The 26,003-nt window shown below is 42.7% G+C and overlaps 2 protein-coding genes across 4 annotated transcripts in view; one reads left to right on the forward strand and one right to left on the reverse strand.

Annotated features, from left to right (window-relative positions):
- BAALC (BAALC binder of MAP3K1 and KLF4) overlaps positions 1 to 26,003 on the forward strand; it is an 81,631-nt gene that overhangs the window by 11,355 nt on the left and 44,273 nt on the right. The gene's annotated exons all lie outside the window — the stretch shown is intronic.
- LOC118354674 (40S ribosomal protein S29-like) lies at positions 22,640 to 22,876 on the reverse strand. Its single transcript, XM_035715812.1, has one exon. It carries the CDS (start codon positions 22,874 to 22,876, stop codon positions 22,706 to 22,708), a length of 171 nt encoding a protein of 56 aa, XP_035571705.1. The 3' UTR covers positions 22,640 to 22,705.

The raw sequence follows: 26,003 nt of genomic DNA on the forward strand, positions 1-26,003 counted from the left end.
ATGTTTGTTGAGAAAGTTTCATGTGCTAATACTGAACTGATTTTAGAAATAATGCAAACAATAGCTTAAATTTAAATATTTGGAATATTTATTTATTTATTTGAGAGACAGAGAATGAGTAGGGGGAGGGGCAGAGGGAGGAGAAGCAGACTCCCTGCTGAGCAGTGAGCCCCGCCATCCATCCCAGGACCCTGGTCTCATGACCTGAGCCCAAGGCAGCCGCTTAGCTGACTGAGCCACCCAGGCTCCCCTATATTAGTCCTGTAGCATCAGACTGTGTGGTGTACATGAGAGGTACAAAGGACATTCCTTTGTTTTCTGAGTCATTTTCCTGCAAAGTTAATGCCAGCCAGAAACTGACGTGCCAGCTGATATTCCGTGGCACCTATTTCCAATCAGCAGGAATGTTTGTGGAGGTTGGCTGTGCACGGTGACACTGATGCTCAGGCTGGGGCTTCTGTTGGAGAAGCAACAGGCAGCCAATTGGCTAATTTAAAGACTTGACGGTATTTCCTGCGGAAATCTACAAAACCTACCCCGCTATTGTTTCTGGGGCTTGTGTACTTGGGGCAGGAGGAAACTGAAAGGATTTGAAGCAAACAGCAGGGCTGTTTGGGAAACCGGTCGTCATAACAACAGGGCACAGCGCAGCGGCGACAATGGTGGTGGCAATTGCCTGCGCACCCTTCATAAGGGGGACAATCCAAGTGGGAGCACGAAACCGAGGCCTCATGAAATTACTACGTGCAAGAATCACTTTTTAGGGACCGTCTTCGGAGCAGCCAGGCTCAGGCGTGCTTAGCTGGGGTGTAAGTGGTGTGTGTGCAAACACAGATGAACACAGCCACTGCCTCGCGAGCGTGGCTTTGGTGAACTGTGTGCCCGGCATGTGCCAGGCACTGAATATTCATTACCTTAGCCCCCCCACACCCCGTTGGGCAGGTGGGGAGAAGCCAGAGAGGCGGGTGACTGGCTAGGACTCCAAGGCCCCAGGGGCTGAGGGGGGGTTGGAACCCAGCTCGGTCGCATTCTGAGCCCTGTGCTCTTCCTTTCATGCCGCCGCTTAACTGACCACTGGCTCTGGCCCTCATTGTCCATCAGCTGGACATTTGCAATGGCTTTCTGACCTGTCCCCTGACCCCCAGTCACTGCCACTCCAGTATCTTTCACACCATTGCCAGGTGAATATTCCTGAAGCATTACTGGGATCATTATCGTGTTATTCTCCTGCTTAGAGCCTTTCATGATTTTTCTTTGCCAGCTGAATGCAGCTGTCTTAGCCTGGCATGTAAGGCTTTCTCTTCAGCCTTATCGTCTACTAGCTGTCTGCAGGTCCCCTCCACTTAGCCTGACTCAGGGCCTGGCTTTGCCTGAAGCACCTTATCCTGTTGGGCCACCCCCCCACCCCCCACCTCTGAAAGCCCTATAGCTCCTGTGTGCCTGCCTCAGGTGCGTGTTACCTGGTAGCACACACCTAGCACGCTTACTCTGTTTTGCATTTTCTTACCGATGGCCATGTCATGTGTACGATCGCGCCATATACTCTTACAGACCGTCAGGAAATAGACTGAGATGGACTTTTACTGGGGAGAGCTTTAGGGAACAACAGGCTTGAGGGGTGAGGGGGGTGGGACTGGGCTAAAGGAGAAGTTGAATTGCTTGGGGCTTTGGAGCAGGGATGGCCCTTCAGATATTGTAATGAGAGGTGTTTTCACCCTAACCCAGCCAAGTATCAGCTTCGGGCTGCACCCAGCAAGGGGAAGTGACCTTGGGTGGGGCCCCTTCCTCCCACAGAGGACAGTTCCTAGAGAGGCGCTCAGCTGTGAGTGGTCACCTCTCCCTGCCGGCCATCAGGTGTCAGTCCTGCAGGGAAGATCGTTTTTTTTTTGGAAACGGCCACTTTAATGAGGGAGAAACGTCGGCTCAAAATGCTAAAAAACCATCCCCGGGTAACTCAACAAATACACCTCAGAAGCTGGACACTGAGCCCAGGGCCTGGAAAGCAGGCAGGGGGAGAAGCAGGCTCCATGCAGGGAGCCCGATGCAGGACTCAATCCTGGGACCCGGGATCACACCCTGGGCCAAAGGCAGATGCTCAACCACTGAGCCACCCAGGTGCCCTCAGATTCTGCATTTTTAACAAGGTCCCAGGTGATGCTGGAGCTGCTGGCCCATGGACCTCTCAGAGAAGGGGTCCTAGACGGCAGATTGGCAAACCCTCGCTGTAAAGGGCCAGCTAGGAAACCTTTTAGGCTTCACCGCTCACGTGATCTTTGTTGCAACTACTCCACTGTTTTCAGTACCAAAGCAGCCATGGGTGATACATAAATGAATGGCTGTGGCCCAGCGCCAAGGCCCATTCCTGTCCTGGGTGATTCTGAGGCTGGGCTGGGTTTAAGAGCCACTGTCTTTAACCCTCAAGGCAGCGTGGAGGAGAGACAAGAACAGGGCTTGTAGTTACTAGTCCCAGGCCTCAAACGCACCACTAAAGAGCTTGGCACATGCTGAGCCCTTAACAATGGTGGAATGAACAGATATAAACGGGACTAAGAGTCTCACCTTGAAGGCGATTTCTGAAGGCGCCACCAGGAGTAAGGTGCTGGTTTCTCTGGGGAACAATCCCTGCCCCAGACCTCCAGGAATTGAGACTCTTCATCCCTCCAGCACAGGTACCCCTGATTCAGTGCTGTGGTTGCTGCCTTGGAGATGCATTTCTCAGCTGGCAACTCTTCTAAGGGTGTGGAGCTGCTTTCAGGAGGTGTGAGAAGAGTCATCACCCTGGGGTTTCTCTGAGCTTCACTCACCCTTCCTTAGTGCTCAGTTTCCCCCACAGGCTGTGATGCTGGAGCTGGGAGTGTTTATTTATTTATTTTTAAAGATTTTATTAATTTATTCATGAGAGACACCGAGAGGGGAGAGAGAGAGAGAGAGAGAGAGAGAGAGAGAGAGGCAGAGACACAAGCAGAGGGAGAAGCAGGCTCCATGCAGGGAGCCCGATGTGAGACTCGATCCCAGGACCTGAGCTGAAGGCAGATGCTCAACCACTGAGCCACCCTGGCGTCCCAGAGCTGGGAGTGTTTAAAAAATCAGCACACGTCTGGTTGGTTGTGAGTCTGGGCAGCTGATGAATGGGACGTTGTTTTTGATGTTTGCTTTTCTGAGTCAGGTGTTCCTTTGTAGAGACAGGGGCTTCTAGCCATTATGTAAGACTGCAGAAAACACCCAGTGAACTTACAGAAGAGGGGTCATTTAAATAGAAGCTGCCAAAAACATTAACAAAGAGACCCAGGGAGAATGAGCCCAAGCTGGTTAGCTTTATTTTTTTTTTCTTTTGCACAGGAATTCAAAATTCAAACACTGACTCTTGTTAGAACCCTCAAATCCCACAGCCACAAGCAAAAAATCAGTGGGAAATGTAATGAAAACTTGTGTGAGAAGGTGATTTAAACATACAAGCAGTCACACACAGACACACACACATGCACACACAAGCACACCTGCACACACACACACACACATATACACCCTAGCAATATCTTCAACTGAGCATTGCTCCTCCCAGCAGATACCAGCTGCTTGCAATTGCTCAAAACAATTCTGGAATCCCTTACCTGTAGCCTCAGGCATTTTTTGTAACATAACATTTCAAACATATATAAAAGTTTAAGACCTTAAAATGACACACACGTATTTCAAATATATAAATTAATTAGGAGAATAGTATAACAAGCCCCCACATATTCATTACCCCACATTAACAATTATCAATGTGTGGCAAATCTGATTTCCTCTCTACCTCCATTCCTTTTCACCAATTGGACTAGCTTGAAGCAAATTCCAGAAGACATGTTACTTCATTCATAAATACTTTATATGGATCGCCAAAAGTTGGGGACTCTTTTAAAAAAGATATAAGATTAAACCATATGAATGATATGGTCATTTAAGTTGAAATGATGTTATATCAGCAGTTCTATATGCTTCAGCCTTATAACCACAATACCATTATCACATCTAAAAATTAAAGAAAATTCCTTAATCCTCTAATATAACCCAAATTCACTCATGTCCAATTTTCACCGATGGTCCCATTGATGTTTTTTCTTAAACTAGTTTGTTTTAGTTGAGATACAAAAAATGTCCACATATTGTGTTTCATTTATTTCTTTCTTCAATTTCCTTCAATTTATAGATTTCTCATTTCCTCCTTCCCCCTTTTTATTTGTTGAAGAAACCTGGTTTTTTGTTCTGTAGAGTTTCCCTTTTTTTTTTTTTTTGGATTTTGCTGATTATACACCTATGGTGTTGTTTAAAATGTGTCCCTGTGTTCTCTGTAAACTAGTAATTAGAACTGCAGGCTTACTGGGGTTTACATTCAGTTTGGGGGGTAAGAATGCATCATAAGTGATGATTTCCTTCCAGCTGCACACATCAGGGACCATGTACTATCTGGTTATCTCTCGTTGCTGTGAGGTTACCATCAGCTGTGCCAACCCGATCCATCTCTTATAAAGTATCTTAGCTTCCCATTGCTGATAATTATTCCCTACATCAATTATTTTATTAGAAATTGCAAAGCAGTAATATTCTCACATTTCAACATTTATTAGTTGGAATTCTTGTATAAAAAATGACTTTTGCTTGTTGCCCATTTGGTTTCCATGAAAAGGTGGAGTAAATGCCCTTTTCTTTCCCTTTGATGATTGGTTTTCTGTGCATTCCCTAGTTTCTTCAAAGGGGATCAATGGACGCCTGGGTGGTTCAGCGGTTGAGTGTCTGCCTTTGGCTCAGGGCAGATTCCTGGGATTGAGTCCCGCATCGGGCTCCATGCAGGGAGCCTGCTTCTCCCCCTGCCTGTGTCTCTGCCTCTCTTTCTGTGCCTCTCATGAATAAATAAATAAAATCTTTAAGAAAAACAAAAACAAAAACAAAGGGGATCAATGGTTATTCCTTAAAATATCATTATGAATTTATGGGTTTTTAGCATACTTGAGTGAGTTTTAATTCATGACATTTGTTATTATTGTTTTGTGCATGTGCTCAAATTGTCCGTCTTTGACTAGTGAGAGCCCCTCAGGTTGCTTTCTGACTCCTTTTTGCGCAACTGCACTAGTCTTTGATCGTCCTTGCTCTCTGGCATGACTCACTTTCTTAGGCTCAGCTTGTAGATTTCCTATGCTAGACTTGAAAATAGCCATTTTTCTAAGAAGCCCTGGTTTCTCTAATTGAAATATGATATTTCGAGACAACAGCCTGGGCACTTGGGATGCTCATGGCTACCAGGTTGGTTGTTGTGTATAGATCTTTTTTGTGGACAGAGCTAGGAGTTATTTATTTTCTTTTTTAAAGAGCTGGTATATTTGTGTTGATATTATCAATACAAAATTTTCAATTGTAGTGCTTTCCCTTAATTTTTAAATTTTCTATTTTTTCTTTGTTGTAGATGCTGAAAATCTTGGTTTCTAACAGAAACAAGATCCCCTTTCTTATATACTTTGTCCTATAATTCATCCAACAATGTAGTTACTGAAAATGTTTTAAGATTTTTGTGGGCTTTTTTTCGTCCTTAGTGTGTATCCCAAAGGGATGTATAATTAGAGGGAGGAGGAGATGAGCAGACTCTCTGTTGAGCAGGGAGCCCAGCATAGAGCTGGATCCCAGGACCCTGCGATCATGACCTGAGCTGAAATCAACAGTCAGATGCTTAACCCACTAAGCCACCTGGGTGCCCCTAGATGACTGTTTTAAAGTCACTTGAAATAATTTCTTTCTGTGTGGTTAAGCCTTCAACTTGCAATATAGGTAGGTTCATTTGTTTCATTTTGCTTTTGTGGTAAATTTGTTTTTGTTTTTGTTTTCATTTCAGTTTAATTTTGTCTGGCCTTATATTTGGGTAAAGAATTTACATGGTTCCAAAGGCAAATCTACAAAGAAGTTACATTTAAGAAGTCTAATTTTCATCTCTACCCCCTCTACTCTGTTTCGTTTGTCCTTCTATGGGTACTCATTTTATTAGTTTTTTTTTGTTTATCTTTTCATTTAGAAAAGTATATAAACATACTATACCCTTTGTTCTGTACCTTTTCACTTAACATATTCCAGAGATCATTTCAAAGCAGTATACAGATAAGCTCTTCATTCTTTTTTTTTTAATTTTTAAAAAATATTTTATTTATTTATTCATGAGAGACACAGAGAGAGAGAGGCAGAGACACAGGCAGAGGGAGAAGCAGGCTCCATGCAGAGAGCCCGATGTGGGACTCAATCCCAGGACTCCAGGATCACACCCTGAGCCAAAGGCAGATGCTCAACCGCTGAGTCACCCAGGTGTCCCTCTTCATTCTTTTTTATAGCTACAATTGTGTGGTGCTCAATTGTGTGAATATGTCATGGTTTATTAAACCAGTCTCCTCTTGATGGCCATTGGGATTGTTTCTAGACTTTTGCTACACAAATATTTTTATCCTTATGTTTTTTCATTTTTGCTAGTGTTATCTTTAGGTAGATTCTTAAAACTGGGGGTAAGGGGGTTGGCCAAAGGCTGAATGCAAGTGTAGTTTCGCTCGATATTGCCAAATTCTCCTCCTCAGGTCTGTACATTTTGCATTTTCACCAGCAGTGATGACAACACTTGCTTTTCCACATCCTTGCCATCACAAGGGAACTTTGTGTCAAACTCAGGGGGGCTTTGTCACTTTCACAGGTAAGACATTGGAGCTCAGTTGGTTTTACTCTGCATCTCTATGAGGAAGAGTGCTGTCTTTTTACATGATTGTGGGCACATTGCCTTTTTCCTCTTGTATATGATTTGTTCATATCTCTAGGGCTGTTCTTTTGATCATATTTAGTAGCTGCAAATCTTCATCTTTTGACATTGACTGAGATATTTTGAAAAGCAAAAAAAGTCCCTAAGTTATTTGGTAAATAAAATTGTTGGGTTTTTGCTATGACGCAGAACAGCTGGGGGCTGGCTGGGCCTCTCTCTCTTCTGGGACTGTCCAGGGGGCTTCTCTATATGGGGCTAGTTTGGGTTTCCTCATAGTATGGTGGCCTTCAGGGCAGTTGGGCTGTTTACATAACTGCTCTGAGCTCCAGCACAGTCCCAGCTAAAAAGCAGAAGCTGCCTTGCCTCTTGGGACCTAGCCTTGGAATTAAGCAGTGTCACTTTTCTCCTGCATTCTTTTGGTTACAAGTGAGTCGCAAGCCTGCCTAGATTCAAAGGCAGGGAATTAGGCCTCACCCCTGACGAGGGGATGGCAAGGTTCTAGAAGAGCATGGCAGTTTTAAGAACCATGAAGGGTCTGAGATTTTACTGGAGTAGTTAGCCTATGAGTTTCTTGGAAGCTGGTGAGACACAAGACTCCTGGGTCAGAAACAAAGGCACAGCAAGCCTCTCAGGTGTCAGCATGTTTGCATCTGATCCCCTTTCCCAAGTGTCACAGGAGCCAGGTGGACACCTGCACATGAAGCAGACTGCATTATAGGTGATTTGCGTGCCCACTGATCTGCTGAAAGTCATCCCCCAAAGTGCGGTGTTGTAAATGCAGCCAGGGCTCCCTGTGAGCTCTCTGCAGCTTTCTTCAGCTCTGTTGATCTGGCTCATCTCCTCTGCCCACACTCTCCTCCCCAGTTTGGAAATTGGCTTTTCCCCTTGGTTTCACTGCCCCCACTGTCAGGGACTTTCTCTTCTACCTCTGATTATGTCTTCTCTGCCTCCTCCTCCTTTCCTGGCCCCCTCCATCCTGGTTCCTCCTCGCCCCCACCCTTGGAGATGCAACTCTTCACACCCTTCAGCCAGTAGACTTCCCTCATTCAGCCTTTGCTCATCCATTCTTCTGACTTCAGATATCCCCTGGTGGTGGCTCTGTGATTCTCTCCCCTGACTCCAGATCCTCATCTCCAGCTGCTTACCAGACATCTGACTACAGTGGGCCAGGTGCATCGAATTCACCTTGCCCCAGGCCTGATTAAAGTCTTCTTTCATACATCAGCCCCTGCTGCTGTGTGTTCCCCCTCAGTTCATCACAGTCCTCCTCTAGTTGGCCAGGTACAAGACTTTACAGTATTTTGCTTTCACTCCCATCTTTCTTTATCTCTCTGCACATCTAATGTGGTATCAAATCCCACAAACTGTCTCTGAAATGTCTCTTGTAATGAATCATTTCCATCTTTTCAACCCCAGGAATCCTACCCTAGCTCAGGACCTTGGGAATGTTCACCTTCCAATTGTTTCCCATTGACCTTTCTGGATGTGGGAGCATCTTGACAGCTAGGCAGGCATCCCCCTCCTCTCTCATTGCTCCCGCTTATCTCTCCCAAACCATAAGCTCAGTTTAATTTTAGGCATTTCTCAGATAGAGAATGATCTTTTATTCTTCTACTTTTCCTTCCTTTCTACAAATATTCTTCAGCACCCAGTGTGGGGTGGGCACTGTTTTAAATATTGTAGCGGTAGAGAAGATGGCCAAGACTCTGCTCTTGGAGCTTATATTCAGATTGGGGATAATGCTTATGGGCCAAGAAATAAATAAGCTAGATAATTTTAGACATTGGTGAGCACCATGGAAAAAAAAACCCCAAGATAATGAAACAGAGAGTAACCAGGATGAGGATGAGTTAACAGATTGAGTGGTTGGGGAAGGCCTCTATGAGAAGTGTATTTAAGTTAAATTGTGAATGAAAAGCAGGGATGGACTCATGAATGTGAGGGGCCAGAATGCTTTGGAATTTTGGCCAGGAAGAGCCAGCAGCAAGTGCAAAGGCCCTGAGGCTGGAAGGAGCTTGACATGATTGAGGCACAGAATGAGGCCAAAGTGATGGGAGAGACCAGAGAGGGAGTGTGTGGGAGGAGAGGATCCATGTAGGGGGATGGAATATATAGGGACTATGGACGATGGGCAGGAGTTTGGGCTTCACTTGAGTGGTGGTGGGAAGGAGGGCTAGGCCTGCTGGAACTTGAAGCCTCTTACTTAGTTCTGATCTTTCTTTTCTCTGGTCATTCCTCATACTCCTGCCTGACCATAGATGTGATTCTGTCACTCTCCTGCCCCAAAACATTTTATGACCGCTGTTTCCTATTGGACAAATGATGACATTTTCAGCATGACATTCCAGGCCCTTGGCTGTCTGGCCTGAACCTTCTGTCCCTACCAATTCCACATTCTTGAGTCCTTACTATTTCCTAGGCCTGCCTTTCCTTTCTGTTCTGTCATTACAGTTTCCCCAGATGGAACATTTTACCTTCATACTTCCTCATCATGCAAGTCTAACCCAAAGGCCACTCATCACCTCTGTAAAACCTCCCTAAGTTCTCCTCAGGTGGAACTAATCTCTGTTTCGCCATTGCCCCATTCTATTTTTTTGTCCTTTTTATCATTATTTCCATGGTTGCATAGTCAGCCTTGTGTACGTATGCACAGGCCCACCCTTCTGGTGGAATGAGGGCTTCTTGGGGATAAAAATCATGTCTTGCTCATCACCTGTCCCTTATGAAGCCTTGCATGAAATAGGAGCTCCATTAATATTTTCTGAGATTGATAAGATGGGCATGCACAATTTGTTATTCTATCTTGCCTTTGAAGAAGGTGATGGGCTGTTGCTTGGCTATAAAACTGTGAGATTTCAGGCATGGCTCTAAGTTGGGTGGTTGCCCAGATATGTAACTACATGCTCCAATGACCACACCGTTGCTTTGCTGCATGATTGCATAGCTGTGTGACTGCATGGCTGCATAGTTGTGTGGCTGTTTAGCTGCATGAATTTACAGAAACATAGCTGTTTAATTCATAGTTTGCCTGGCTGCATGATATGGCTCCCTTTAAGACCTCAAAATGCTCTTGTATATTTCTAAACTACCTCTCTCTCCACCTAAGACATTGAGATCATGAGCACAAGGAGAATAAAGTGAAAATAGAGTTACAAAGAAATTGTGTTGATCAGCAGAAGTTTACAGCTGAAATGGATCCAAACAGACCCTGAGGTTTTTATGAGATGGCCAAGACCTGGGAGCATAGGGCCTTCCTGACACCCCAACGTGTCAGCAGGATGCAGACTAGAATGTATTTTCTTACCTGTGATCTGCAAATTGGAGATTTACTTGTTTTTATATAACACTTATATATTTTACTTTCTTTGGGCCAGACACTATTCTAATCATTGAATACTTGTAGCAACCCAATGAGGTCACGTTACCCCCAACTCCTTGCAGGTGAATCCACATGGCACTTTCTTTATGACACACTTGTCTTAGAATAAAACACAACCTTAGAATATTGTGGGGCAGACTGAATGGTGTAACATATGTCAAGGACTCAACTCTTGGTACGTGCTCCATGAATACTAGCCATTGTTTATTATGGCTATAACCCTGTCCCCTGTGCTCTTCCCAAGTACATTGGGAAGTTCAACTCCTTTTAGATGTTTAGGTCTAACTGTCATCCAATGAGGGCCTCTCTTGTTTGCTTTATGGGTATGGGACACAGATCTGTCTTGGGGAGAGGAGATCATCTTCACATAAGGTTTTTTAGGGACCCTTAATTTAAACCTCTGCCTTTTGTGTCCTGCTTGGTTCTTAGAATCCACTTGCTTCTATAACCACAGAAGCACTCATTTCTGCCTATCTGCTTCTGAAATGCTGCAGGGCTCCCCTTTGGTTGTTTTTGTTCCAGAGAGTGTGAGAACAAGAGAGAAGGGAGACAGATAAAAAGGAGGCAGAAACAAAATTCGTCATTGAGAAGAGAGTAGGAGAGAGCCCTACTTTCCCAGACTGCTTCTGCAGGCTTCACAGATAGTCTATATTTCCAGGGACCTCCTTGAATCAGGGCTTGAAATGGAGAAGATATATGGATGGGTGGGGGTGGGAAGTGGGGAGGAAACACCTGAGGGCAAATACCATTTTCTGGAATGGGCATGTATACCGGTCAGGAGACTCCCATAGCCAGCATGGTGGGAAGAGGCAGGTAGTGATGTACTGTTATTCAAAAATACCTGGTTTTATTTCTTAAAAAACCTCCAGAGTGCTTATTTTTATTTATTTTTTAAACTTTTTAAAATTTATTTATGATAGTCATACAGAGAGAGAGAGAGGCAGAGACACAACAGGCAGAGGGAGAAGCAGGCTCCATGCACCGGGAGCCTGATGTGGGATTCGATCCCGGGTCTCCAGGATCGCGCCCTGGGCCAAAGGCAGGCGCCAAACCGCTGCGCTACCCAGGGATCCCCAGAGTGCTTAAATAAATATATTTGAATATATCTCTAGGTTGTTGAATTTGTTCAAACCCAATGAACACATTAACCATTAGTGAGGTACTTGTCCCTCTTTGAAAGCCTGGTAATAATCCTCTTAAAGGGAAATCATACCCTCTTAATCTCTTTTTTTTGTGTGTAATGCTAAATACAGCATCTAAACTGGATTTATACTCTACGATGCCCAAAGTGACTTAGCTTGCCAGACACAAGGCACATTAGGGTGGTTAAAACTAAGTGGGCTCTGAAAATACATGTCTTAACAGTTAATTCTAATGATTAGTTCATAAGACAAATTCAGAATCTCATTCTAGGAGTGATAATCCTTTTGAAATGTAATCTTTTTGCCTTCATGAGTCACTTACCTACCCTATTTTGCCTCAAACAGTGCCCTAAGTATTTATTTAGTTACCTAGGTTTTAATTTTCTTTGGTCCAAGTTTGCTGTTGGGCTAATAATAGAAATAGATGCTATCAAGGGGCTGGAGACGAAGATGGATCAAATATCCATATCCTTCCAGTTAGAGGAATGACCTTACTTTTTGCTCTGTATGAATGAATGAATTTGTTTATTCAGCAATTACTTAGGGAGTATGTTCAAAGCCCTTAATATAGTCCTAGGCAGTCAGGAGATATCTACAAAGAGCCCTTGGTGGAGTTTACAGTCTAGTTCAATACTGTCTGATAGAATTTTCTGTGATGATGGAATGTTCTATATCTGCACTGTCTGATACCCTAGCCATGGCTCTGGATCACTTGAAATGGGGCTAGTGCAGCTGAATTTCTCATATTCTTTAATGTTAACATAAATGTACATAGCTCAGATGTGGCTACCATATTGGACAAGGCCTGTAAAAGAGACAATAACCTGATTCACACGATTCATTACAATTGTTGTAAATGCTATAGAGGAAAAGACAGGTACTATGGGCAGATGAAACTGGGAAACATAACCTAATCTATGGCTCGGCTGAGACTTTTCTGAGATCTTGATGTTTGTGTTAAAAACTGAGCTGCTTGGGATTCACTAGGTTGCAGTTAGTGTGGGCAACATTTTTAGAAAAAGAAAGAGCATGCACAAAGGCCTTGGGGCAGGAAGAGCTTGGACCCTCTCCCACCAGAGTGATTGAACCATCACGAAAGCAATGTATGAGAGGAGGAAGGAGAGGGGCTGGAGGGCAGGAAGTGTTGTGGGGTGAGGAGTGGAGAAGAGGTGCGACTGGATCAGATTAGGACCCATAGGCCACAGTAAGCATCATGGACGTTTTCCTAATAGTAGTGAGAAGCCCTGAGAAGGAAAGTAACTTGATCCAATGATAATCTCTTTTGAATGTTAAATATTTTCTAGTTATACATATGCAGACTTTAGAGTCAGTTTCTACAAGGCTTGCTATGAACATTAACAAGTCCCCTGCTGGGCTTCCCAGTTTTCGAGTCCCTCAAGGTAACTACTTCCGGTTCTTTCAGTTGATTCTCTTGGTTTTTTACTTCTATGTCTCTAAATAATATGCAAGTATTACTCTTTCTCAATGTTGCAGTTTAAGACCTGGTCTACTGTTTACCCACAGGGAAGGTGAAGATGCCACTTTCACCATCACCCCCACCACTCCCAATAGAGTTGTAACATGATTTGGTTAGATGGATGGTCAATGTTTGTATGAGAATGACTTTGTAAACACTATTTGCAGCTGAACCATATGATATATAGCGATTACTTCTCCTTTCACACAATATTTTATTTTTGCACTAAGAATTCTTTTAAAAATTGGAACTCATCACTAAATCATGTTAAACTATGCTCTGGTTATGTAAATCTCTTCTCAATGTGTTTAACCACATTAGGAATTCCATTGATTTTTTTTTATCTTTTTGAAGAAATTGCCCTTGGAGCTTTCTGACTTGTTCCAGTCTGGGATGCTTGCTTTCCAGGCTTGCTGCACAGCCCTTGGCTTAGTATCTTTCTTCACCATTAACCTGAGGATCCTCTTAGCCTCTTTCTTGTGTTGAATTAGTACCATATTTCCTGGACCCTGTGTCTTCCTCTTTTTCTTGGTTGGTTATTTTATTTGCTCAAGGACATGCTCTAGTAGCTGCCTGCATGAGAGGTAACATTTTTGAGATTGTATTAAAAGAATTTATGTTTTTTTTCTCTTTAACTGATAGTTTGGCTAGATGTAAGTCTGGTATGGAAATACCTTTAGAGGTCTGAGGGTATTACCTCATGTCTTCTAAGTTCCAGTGTTGCTGTTGAGAAAATTTCATTGTATGTCTTCTTCCCCTTCTTTTTGTCCTTGTGAGATCCCTTACATTTGTTTTTGTGGGGTTGGGGAGTGGAACAGAGCTAGGTGCAGTTACAATGATAAAATTCTTCTTTAAATTGGAATTCAATGAGCCTGTTTTATTTTGTTTTAAAAAACACCTTGGCTATAGTTTATAAAATGGATTTGGTGGCTCCTGGTCATTTTGTATTACATGAAGTACTATGTAGAATTTGTCCCCGCAGGAAGATATGTTCAAATCCTAATTTCCAGTGCTTGCGAATATCACCTTATTTGGGTACAGGATCTTTTCAAGTGTCATCAAGTTAAGATAAGGTGATACTGGTTTTAAGCAAGCCTTAATCCAATGACTGATATCCCTATCAGAAGAGGATATTTGGACACAGAGAGGAGAACACTATGTGAAGACAGAGGCAGAGATTGGAATGATGCATCTATAAGCCAAGAAATACCAAGGATTTCCAGGAACCACCTGGAAGCTAGGAGAGATGCATGGAACAAATTTTCTCTAGGGCCTCCAAAAGGAACCACCTCTGCCCACATTTTGATTTCAGACTTCCAGCCTCCAGAATTGTGAGAGAATACATATCTGTTATTTTAAGCCACCCAGTTTTGTGGTATTTTGTTACAGCAGCCCTATGAAACTAATACGGGTGGGTATTAAATTATGTAATTTAGTGTTCTTAGAAATGGAAGGTGCTTGGAGAAACTTTGTTTTCTTAGAAATTGAATGTGCCTTCAGAAATGAAAGGTGATTTTCCCTGAAATAGGAATTTGTTCTTTATATCATTATTCTGTCAGTTTTGTTGAGTATTTGTCTTAATTTTTCTTGAACACTATAAAAATTGTCATAGTGTAGTACACATCTGTATCTATCCTGTTTTTCTGGCTAACTTTTAAAATGCCTACCTGAAAAAAAAAATAAAAATAAAAATAAAAAAATAAAAAAAATAAAATAAAATAAAATAAAATGCCTACCTGATTTTTTTGGAAAACCATCAGGTCAAACAGAGCCATCTAAAGCTTAGGAAAGCCAGTCAGAAAAAAGAGAAAGAGGGGCACCTGGGTGGCTCAGTGGTTGAGCGTCTGCCTTTGGCTCAGGGTGTGATCCTGGGGTCCTGGGATCCACTCCCACATCAGGCTCCCCGCAGGGAGCCTGCTTCTCCCTCTGCCTGTGTCTCTGCCTTCCTCTTTGTCTTTCATGAATAAATAAATAAAATCTTGAAAAAAGAAAAAAGAGAAAGAGTCCAAATATATCTCCATTCCTCTTGATCCAAGCACTGGATCTTCCAGCAACAAGGAACCTGGTGGGACTTTCTCCTCACCTGCTGCTGCCTCTTCCTCCTGAGAAGGAATCTAAGTTGGGTCTCCCAAATTCTCCCAAGCAATCCAGATTCTAGTACCCCCGCATGGATTTTTTTAAGGATCTGATATTAGCTAATTCTGCCACCATGCCCAAGTCCTTCCTGGTGGCCATTGCAAGGATTTTTTCAATTATCTTGGGAACATTCGTTTTATTTTTTATATGTTAATTCCAGTATAGTTAACATACAGTATTATATCAGTCTCAAGGTGTACAATATAGTGATTCAAAAGTTACATGCAACACCCGGTAGTCATCACAAGTGCCCTCCTTAATCCCCACTGCCTATTTCACCCATCCCCCACGCACCCCCCCTCTGGTGACATCAGTTTGTTCTCTATAGTTAAGAGTCTGTTTTTTGGTTTGTCTCTTTTTCCTTTGTTTATTTCTTTTGTTTCTTAAATTCCACATATGTGTGAAATCATACGGTATTTATCTTTCTCTTACTGACTTATTTTGCTGAACATAATACTCTCTAGCTCCATCCATGTCGTGGCAAATGGCAATATTTCATTCTTTTTTATGGCTGAATAATATTCAATAACGGAATAATATTCCAATGGATATATATATGTTATATATTGGAATATATATGAATATATATATATATATATCACAGCTTCTTTATCCATTCATCGATCAGTGGACACTTTGGCTTCTTCCATATCTTGACTATTGTAAATAATGCTGCTATAAACATGGGGGAGCATGTTTCCCTTTGAATTAGTATTTTTGTATTTTGGGGGGAAATACCCAGCAGTGTGATTACTGGATCACAAGGTGGTTCTATTTTTAACATTTTGAGGAATCTCCATACCATTTTCACAGTGGCTGCACCAGTTTGCAATCCCACCAACAGTGGGGGCACTCATTTTAAAGAACACATTAGTAAATGCTGAGCAACCACAGGAACCCACGCAGAGCAGAGAGCAGCAACAAGAAGAGATGAGGAGAGATCTCACCAGCAGATTTTGGGCGTCTCCCATCTCTGTTTACTTCTCAGATCAGAGTGAGGACCTGGCTGAAGTCAGGAAACCTGGGCAAGATGAGTTTCCCACTCCAAATTGAGATTTCACATGAGAGAAGAATTGACTTCATCAGTCCAAAGGCCAGTTTTCCACAAGCCGATTTGCCAGGTAGGAAATCCACTGAAGGTCTAAGGGCTTTCCCCCACTGGGGTCCTGCCTCAACTTTGCTGCAGCTGCTTTGTGTTGGAATGGTTAGTTTGGGATTGTTTTAAGTACAAATAACTGAACTCATTTTTGCTGTCTGCACTCCCTCTTTGGACTGCTGCTGTGTTCCTGTATACACTCTGACTCCTGCCCCGCCCCTGCCCCTGTCTGCTCTCCTTCTGTGTAGGACCACGTACAGTTCCAGCAAACTTTCCTAACTGCATTTAAAATTGTTATCTGATAATGCTAAGGGGATCCATCATTTGGCTTCCCCTCCGCCCCCCAGTGTAAAGAGTAGTTGATCAACTAGCTTTTGGCAAATTGGTCTTTCAGTAAATTGATTTTGGGCGAATTATTTTTTTTTTACAATATGACCCAGAGGCCATCTTTTGCTTTAGGAAGTCAGTAGAAGGTTGTGAGCATTAGGTGATTAGGTATCCTGAATTCTGTTCTGCTTGCTTCTTATGACTGAGGCAAATTTCCACATCACCTAGGCTCCAGATTACCTATAAAATGGGAATAATAATGTCAACTTCTTGGATGCAAAGATTAATTGACTTTAGAGATAACCAAAATAGATTTTTAAATATATATATATATATAATCTATTTTAAGACTGTGCATACTAAACTAGGTAAAGCTACTCCTTACAGCTCATAGTCATAAAACAAAAGCAACTTACAAAGGAGAGACCTACAAACTAGAAAGCCAATAATGTTGTGAATAATACCAGTAACATTATGAATAATAGCATTAATTTAGCAGATAATTTTGTTTTGTAGAAAATGAGTTACACTGTTGATTTTAGTAGTAGAAAGATATGTTCATTTGTTTTTTATTTCACTTTTGTGCACTTGATGCCTTTAATTTGGGAGCACAGTACTCCATCAGATGAGTCATCATCATCATCACAATTATTTTTCATTTCAAACATGATGCCAGCTTTCATCATCCACTGTACTCTCTTCAAGTCAGTACTCCGAAGGATGGGAGTTGCGCACTACATCTCCTTATGATAGGATGCCATCATTTCCAGCTCAGCACCCGGTATTACCTTGCGTTGATTGATTATTCAACTTTCCCACTCTCTCCTCTATTTAAATGACTTGGAAGACTTCATCTATGATGTCATTTCCCTTTTATGTTCATAGTGCAGAGGTCTCATTTATACATTTTCTTTGCATTTCAAGACTATTAAGGGAGTTGGTGGCAATACAGCCTTAAAATCAATACCAACTGGGGCACCAGAATCATGGAATTCTAATACATCCATCTGGATGATCTTAAATATGCAAATTATATATTTTTTTCACAATTATCATCTAGATGGAAGCATGAGAATGTATCCTCAGTTCCCCTAGGAGTTTGCTGACCCCTCTACTTTTAGGCAAGTTGGCCAAAATACAGGAAAGTATCTGGCGTGTAGAAGGTACTTGGTAAAGGGAAATTTTTATGAAATGTACATCAGAACCAGGGTGCCTGGGTAGATTACTTGGTTAATCTGCTTTCAGCTCAGGTCATGGTCCCAGGATTCAGAGATCGAGCCCCCCCATCAAGCTCCCTGCTCAGCAGAGAGCCTGCTTCTCCTTTTGCCCCTCCCTCATGTTCATGCTTGCCCTCTGTCTCTCTCTCTGAAATAAATAAATTAAATCTTGAAAATAAAAAAAGAAATTTACATAGAACCATCCACCAAGGCCAGAGATCACCAACCTGTATCTTTAAGGTCAAATCAACTGGATTTCAATGACCCTACATTCCAAAAGATTAATAAGTTATTAGGAAGAATATTCCTCAAATTAAACCATGACAAAGTTGAATCTGAAGCTAAAGTAACCGGTAACAGTAGTTCCAGAAGTGAGTAATCTGAGGAATACAAACGTAGTTATCATTCTTGCCCTACAATCTTACAGTTCTCAAAGTAACCAGGAGGCCCTTGAGAAATTTCTTTTAAAAACCTATCACATGGGGCGCCTGGCTGGCTCAGTCAGTGGAGAATGCAATTCTTGATCTTGGGATTATAAATTTGATGCCCACATTGGGTATAGAGATTACTTAAAAAAAAAATAAAACTCTTTAAAAAAAATAACCTTATCACATAAAAAGAAGGAAGGTGCTGTGAAGAGGATCATCAACTGTCCTTGTGGAGAATACTGGTCCCCCTTGTAGAGAACACTTGATCCGTAAGAAATCCAGAGAATGAAAAATACTAAGTGCAGACACTGCACAGCTTTCAGGGGGTTGAAACTCCAGAAGCAGATACTAGTCTAACTAGTTTAACTAGACTCTGAAAGGGGGCTGGATCCTGAATCTACTCCTCCAGCCTTCTCCCCCAAGATGGACTTTTCTATTAGAAAGACTCAGTTTGGTCTACTTCCTGTGTGTCTCCTTTCCTACTCACCCAGAACACTTTACCTCTGACAGTTCTGGTCACCAAATGTGTGGGCACTGATAGCAGTTTGGAAATAAAGACTTGTCTCTTTTGTGAGTTAAAAAAAAAAAAAAAAAAAAGGCCCATTCTTGATGGCTTAGTCTTCCTACCCTTGGAGCTTCAGGAAAGCCCTGCTTAGGAAGAGAACATTGTTGGATTAGGTTACTGGCATCCCATCTCCAAGAAATCATGGCCAGCCAGAGAAACTTAGATGCTTCTCATTGAAAAGACATTAGGACACTTTTATTGATAGAATGCCTGTTCCAGCATAGCTTTTACCACTTTGAGTACAAAGAATGTTTTATAATATCAAAAATGTCAGTATTATAATATCCCAAACTTTCAGTATTCACTGATTGAGAAAAAATGACTCAAAAATTTGGCAAAGAGCTATTATGGATGCAGTAATGTTTTTAAATGGGTTTTCTTCTTTGAGTCTGTATTTGGAAAGTAGCGGTTAACATGTGAGACACAGCGTTTATTCAACATGTAGACCATGCTTAATATACTTTGAGTTTGCGGACTTTGCTGCAATTCCTCCTGAGCAGGGGTCCCCAAACATGGCATGTGGCCCAGTACCCTGACCAAGTTATCATTGGCTTGTAGTAAGATGAGAAACAGAGCCAATGCGCGGAGCTCTTCGTAATCTCGCTCCAACGTGAGCCCACGAGGGCAGGGCCCACGTCTCTGTCTATGTCTACTACTGTATCCTCAGCCCTAGCACAGTGCCTGCCACACTGTCAGTGCTCAGTGGTTATTGAGTAAATGAAAAACGTGTACAACTTCGAAGACAGCTCTTTATTTTGATATTGCTTTCTTAGTGTGATAGTATATAGTAGTTTGGTTTGTTTTCTAAGTTTTATGTGACAAAATAAAAAGTCTACAACCTCTGTTGTTTTCTCTATCAGTCAGGATTAGGTTTAGCTGTGAAGAAGAAACTGGAAGAGCTGTGTTTTGCAACAAGATAGATGTTTTTCCCTCCAGGACTAGTAGTGTGGCTCTAAGAGTTCTCAGGGCCTCAGGCTTCTTCTCCCTCACTGTTTTGCTGTGAGCTTACTGATCTGCTTGGGGGGACCTTTGGACTCATAGTCCAGGCGTGATGTCACCTTCCAGGATAGAGGAAGAGAAAGGGAATGACCTGCCTCCTGCCTTGAAGGAAACTTTCTGGTGTTGAATTACTGTGTTGTACACCTGAAATGAACATAGTATGTTATGTTAACTAACTGCAGTTAAAATAAGAACTTAAAAAAAAAAAAGGAAACCTTCTGGCAGCATCCAATATCACTTATATCTCATTGGCCAGAATTTAGTCATAGGACCACATCAAGCTGCAAAGGAAGATGGGAAATGACTTTTAGCTGATTGGCAACACACAGACTAACAACCAAGATTCTGTGACTAGGGCAAAGCAGAGGCTTCCTTAGCAGTATGATCACTGTCACCCAGACTTTTTGGAATCATTTAGAAAACATGGGAACCACAGCTGAAGGAGGCTTCTCTCTCTGTCTATATTGCCTGGAATTATACAGGTTGCTCTCTACCCAGCAAAGCTCCCCCCTAAACACTGGAAAGCCCAGAGAGTTTTCTGTCTCTTTGCTTTGACTCAGTTCTTTATCTTTCTCACCTCTGGCTTCACCTTCTCTCTGTTTCCACAACCCTCAATTTACTCATTTTCCTTTACTAACATAATTCTACAATAGCATGAACTTCAGCGAAAGGCAAGTCATACTTGAATGAAAGCAAAACGCGAAAAACTGAAAATGTGTGCAAATCAAATTGCTATAAAAGAATTCTCATTTTCTTGCTTACTTACATTCCAGTTTCAGGGTTGTTTTGTCATCATTTCTGAAAAATATCCTTTTTTGGCAGTGGTTTCTGACCCGATTCCTCTCTTTCCTAGTTATACTGAGGAGAGGAATTCATGTGTAAATCTATTACTTTCTAAGAGTCTCAGAAATCACCACCCTCACACAAATACACTGACTCCAACAATTTGGAAATTGTACCTTGAAACCTTTTGATTTTATCACTCATATTGACAGCAAAGGAGTTGAATACTAAAGTAAGATTATGCTAGGAAACTGCCTTTAGGTACCCTTTGTCCAGCTGGGCCCAATTTATCAGGCTGTGGACCTGGAGCACAGAGTGCACCCCCCCAGTCAGGCTTTTGCGAGGAGGCTTTGGTGGGAAGGCCTGCCTCGGCCACGCCGAGCACACTGCTAAGAGTCATTTATTCACTGAACTAAACTTACTTGTACCAGTCCCTATATATGTCATCCTCTCAATTACTAGTTGCATTTTGTAGGTCATGAAACGGGGGCTTAAGGGCACTGGGTGGCTCAGTCAGTTGAGCATCCAACTCTTCGTTCATGAGATCAAGCCCCACCTCAGGCTCCGTACTCAGCAGGAGTCTGCTTGGATACTCTCTCTCCCTCTGCTCCTTCCCCTGTTCTTGCTCTCTCTCTCTCTCTAAAAATCAATCAATCAATCAATCAATCTAAAAAAATGATAGAAAGCAACTTGCCCAAGATCACACAGCTGGTGGAGACAGATTCAAACCAAGCCTGCTTTCCTCTAAAACCCTTCCTTGAGGCCTTAAGAGTCTCTTTTAGAGAATTCATGGGCCAGTAGAATTTTAAAAAAATTGTAACTTAAGAAATGATGTTTATGTGTACATGTTGATATAGAGTAGCTAATTTTTTCTTTTGCCATGGGGGCATGATAAAGACTCTGTCATTAATTATTATTACCATTTTGTTGGGAAGAATATCTCTCTGTCTCTCTCCTCTTTCTCATACACACATACACAAACACACACACACAGAAAACATTTCTAAATTAATTCAACAAATATTTATTGAGCATCTATTATGGGGCCAGACACTGTTCTAGGCACTGAAGAATAGGGTAGTAACAAAATAAGCAAAAATTTCTCCCTCATGCTTAAATACTAAGTAAGGCATGATATAACTAAAAAAAGAAAAAGAAAAAAAAAGAAAAGAAAAGAACACATAGTATATTAGAAATAAGTGCAGTAGGGGAAAAATAAGGCAGAGAAGAGGGATACGACTGTGTGGGGGAGGAATGCCCACTACATGATGTCATTTTTCTCACTGTACCACACACTGGGGACCTCGCCTCTAGGACCTGACATGTGGAACCTCCTACCCTGTGCTGCCCTAGCGCCGTAGAAGTGGAGATGGGAGGCAGTGGTGAGGGCGGTTCCAACTCTGCTTCCGGTTCATTTCCCCCCAGCCTTTTCTAATCATGGGTTTCCAGTTCCTCAGTTATTGATTAGCTGAGGTTTTGTCTTGCCTAAGACATGATTCAGGAAGTTTTTCATTATGCCTCAGAGCAAATCAATATTTCCAAGAAAGAACTATGAATCAAAAACTTTTACTTTTTTGAGGACAGAGGTTCTGGGGCCTTGTCCTGCCCTTCTACTGTGCTACCTTCCCTTTGCTAGACGGGCTGAGTCTGAGCCTTGTGAGTATCCATGTATTCTCCCCATGTGTTTCCAGCTTCCTGTGGGAAGAAAATTTATGCAAAATCCTTTCATGTTCATGTTAGGAAGGTTTTCCTTTGGGTTTTGTTGTTGAAGTGTACGTTCAAAGGTTTTTTCTCAAACTCTAGATATAAGATGGTGTTTAGATCTCAGCAGTTCAGTTTCTCTCTATAGCCACCTCATCCCATGCAGTGTTGCCCACCTTCTCAGCAGCCTGTGTTCCTCTAGAACCTGAGTTTCTGTCTTTTTTCTCTGAGTACAGTTGTTCCAAATTCTCATGAAGTGAGTAGGGCAACATGGCACCTAGAATCGCAGAGCCCAGAGTTCTAATCTTAGCTCTGCCTCTGACTAGGTTGTTACCTTGGGAAAGTGACTTGAACTTTCTGAACCCTGGTTTTCTCAACTGTTGTACTGAGACAATAACAGTATCTACCTCATAGAGTTGTTGTGAGTATTAAATGAGAGCAGGCACTCTAACTAAAATATACTGAGAATATATTATGTGCCACACACTAGTCTAAGTGCTTTGTGTGTTTTGCCTAGGTGACTTCTCCATGAACTCCTTCTAAGAGGAGCCATTATTGTCTCCATTTTACAGAAGATGGAGCTGAATTGTAGGAAAGTTTTTTTTTTCATAATTGGAGCATTTTTATTTTATGTACAATGAGTCAGCATTAAGGTAGGTATCTTGGATGACCCATTCAAGGGAGTTCACTTAATCCAACTTAATGAAGCCTATATCCTTGGCGTAATGACAGAAACACTGGTGGCACATATTGAGGCCGTATTTCTGGATCAGACGGTGCAGGTTTGAACAGATGCGGCAAGAACAAGAGCCCTGGCCAAACTTCCTCCCATGGCTCCAGTAGAGCTGCTGGTGACCCATCTTGCTCTTTTAGATGCAACGAGGCAAAAGCTGCAGGGAAGTTAAGTAGTTTTCTCAAGGTTACTCTGTGTTCCTCAAACAAAGAGTGATGGTTTTCATTAATACAGTCTCTGGTGAAGGAATTAGGAACCATCTGGTCTATGCTTGTCTTCAGAGCTCAGCCTGGAGCTGCTACTTAATAGGGTAATTTGACTAATGACAAAGGAATATATCAAGGCATGTTTCTCAAAATGTTAAAAACTGAATTCTCATACAAATAGCGAGCAGGTGTCACTATCTAACTCATTAATGAGGGTCGTAGGAGGATGATAAAGCCCAGTCAAAAGAGAAGATCAGGGTGTGGTTATTGAAAAGGCAACATGAGGGCTCCTTGTGGTGATGGTGATGAAACTATTCGTATCTTTTTTTTTTTTTAAGATTTTATTTATTTATTCACAAGAGACACAGAGAGAGGCAGAGACATAGGCAGAGGGAGAAGCAGGCTCCATGCAGGGAGCCCGATGTGGGACTCGATCCCAGGACTCCAGGATCACGCCCTGAACCGAAGGCAGACGCTCAACCGCTGTCACTCAGGCGTCCCAGAAACTACTCTGTATCTTGACTGTGGTAGTGGTTACAAGGCCCAACACATGCGATGAAACTGTACAGGACTAAATACTAATACATAGAGGAGTCCAAGTAAAATTTGAGAAATATGAATAAGATGGGTAGATTGTATCAATGTTGATATCCTGGATATGATCTTGTACTGTAGTTCTGGAGGAAACCGTTAAAGGACATACAGATCTCTGCATATTATTGCTTACAACTCATCTCAAATAAAAGGTTAAAGGCAAAATGAAATAAATAGCTCCGAAAAAAGAGAATGTGAGAAACTGTTTTTTTTTTTTTTTAAATAGGCTGTGGAAAGAAGGAAAGTTGAGATAAGATTGCTAAACTAAATACAAAACTCATTATATTTTATGGGGCAAAAAAGAAACCCCAGAGACTTTGGGTTTATCCTCTCTAGTAGATAGAAAAGAAACTCATCACACACGATCAGTTCATAGAATTGTAATATACTTGGGTCACAGTGAAATGTGTGAACAGAGTTGTGCACACTAGAGCAGGATTTCTCAATCTCAGCACTATTGACATTTTGGGTCTGAAAATTCTGTTGTGGGAGGCTGCCCCATGCATTGTAGGATGTTTAGTGGCATTCCTAGCCTCTATCCACTAGATGCCAATAGCTTCTCCCCAGTCAATAACCAAAATGTCTCCAGATGTCTTGGGGTTGGTGGTGGTGGTGGTGGTATAAGGCCGTTCCTGGCTGAGAACCACTATGCTAGGCTCTAAGGGCCCACAGAGCCAGAAGACCTTTAAGTGAGCTTGTTAGGAAGTGCTCCTTTCAAGACATAAATCATCTTTTGGCATTATTCCCAAGTTTTGGATAATTGTTCACAAACAAAACCACCAATTACAGGGCCATTGTGCTGGACAGAAGCACAGGAGTCCTAGACATTTAGCACAAAAAGAGCCGTAGAGATTCACTAGGCTTGGTCCAACCTCCTCATTTTATAGCTGGGGAATGTGAGTGGAGATGGCTTCCCAAAAGGCAAAGAACTAGTTTGTGGCAGAGTATGTTCAGTTAAACCCTCTCTTGTTCCAAAGTGGATTTGAGGCAGTTGTGATGGAGTCATTAATTTTTTTTGAGCACCAATTATGTGCCAGGTACTGTACTAGACTCCAGGCTTGGATGATGACTAACACTTGAGTTCCTGTCCTCAGAGTATGGAGGTCTTACCAGGGAGATGGGGCTGTGGGCAAATCATTACTGTGAGACTTGGAAGTGGTATTGAGGTGGGTGGGGGCTGGCAGAGAGTCACAATGGCCTTAGGGTCTCGGGGCTTAGGGACGTCTAATGAGGCTTACACTTCAGAGATCCTGATCAAGGAGTTGTGGTCAGATCATCCACAGGAACCCAAAGTTATTGCTCCTGGCCCCCGGGGGGAACGTGAGGTCTGGCAGTGATCTGCCCACAAGGCTGCCCTGGGCCAGGTTCTGGGATAACTGGGAGCCAGAAAAGAATGCTGAGAGAGGGGATGCAGAAATGGGACCCGTGAAGAACGAAGGAGAGCAGGGAGCAGGTTTACAGCAAAGAGAGGAAGCCAAAGGTAGGACAGGGTGGGCTAGTGGGAGGAAGGCCATCCCTGGATGGAAGCCGAGGACAGCTGGAGGCCAGGAGGATGCAAATGCGGTCAAAGCACAGCGTTCAGGCGCCGCGATGGCTGGTTGCTCCTGCCCATGGTGGGCCCGCAGGGAGCTGCCTGCAGGAATCTGAATCTGGGAGCCTCGTGCTGCTGCACCAGGGCCCACACGGCGGCGAGCACAGGAGGAAACTGCCTCTGGAACCGCGCCTTGGATGCTAAGCTCCGAACGAGAGCCTGGCGAGGAGGGGGCCCGGGGCTGGCAGGGGGGCTGCTTCGAGGTATTTTACACGCAAAGCATCAGCCTCTCACATTGTAGCCGCTAGAGGAAGGAGGCTCCACCTTCAGCCCTTGCCTCCTTCCTCGCTGATCACTGCAGGGTCAGCGAGAGGTAAAGTGGGAAATAGGCACCGTGGGGGGGTTTCAGGAAGGGCTCAGATGGAACAGGGAAGCGCGAGGGGTGCAAGATGAGGCGCTGCCTGGAAGTTCTCTGGCGTGCAGCAAGTTTTCCTGGATGAGAATTCTTTCCACAAAGAAGGAAAATATGCTGAGGTGGAATTGCAGGGATTATATGAAGGTAAAGATAGCACCGCAGGGCACCTGGGTGGCTCAGGCGGTTAAGCGTCTGCCTTTGGCTCAGGTCCTGGGATCAAGTCCCACATCTTTTCCCTCTTCTTCTGCCTCTTTCTTCCTCTGTCACTCATGAATAAACAAATATAATCTTTAAAAAAAAAAAGTACGAAAAAATAAAAATAAAAATAAAAATAAAATAAAAAAAAAGTACGGCAAATGAGTCAAGACGGAGATTTTCACATCCCCAGATTTTTATTGGTCCAACTTCTTTAGGCTCTGGCTGACCAAGCATCTATGTAATTAATGGTTTTTCTACTTTCCTTTCCTTTCTGGATGCTCAGAGTAGAAAACCCTGATAAGCCTCAGTA

This window comes from Canis lupus, chromosome 13, assembly GCF_003254725.2.
Source record: "Canis lupus dingo isolate Sandy chromosome 13, ASM325472v2, whole genome shotgun sequence".
Classification (NCBI taxonomy): domain Eukaryota; kingdom Metazoa; phylum Chordata; class Mammalia; order Carnivora; family Canidae; genus Canis; species Canis lupus.

Coding starts and splice junctions, on each gene's coding strand:
- LOC118354674 (XM_035715812.1), bottom strand. CDS start 22,876: ATGGGTCACCAGCAGCTCTACTGGAGCCATGGGAGGAAGTTTGGCCAG.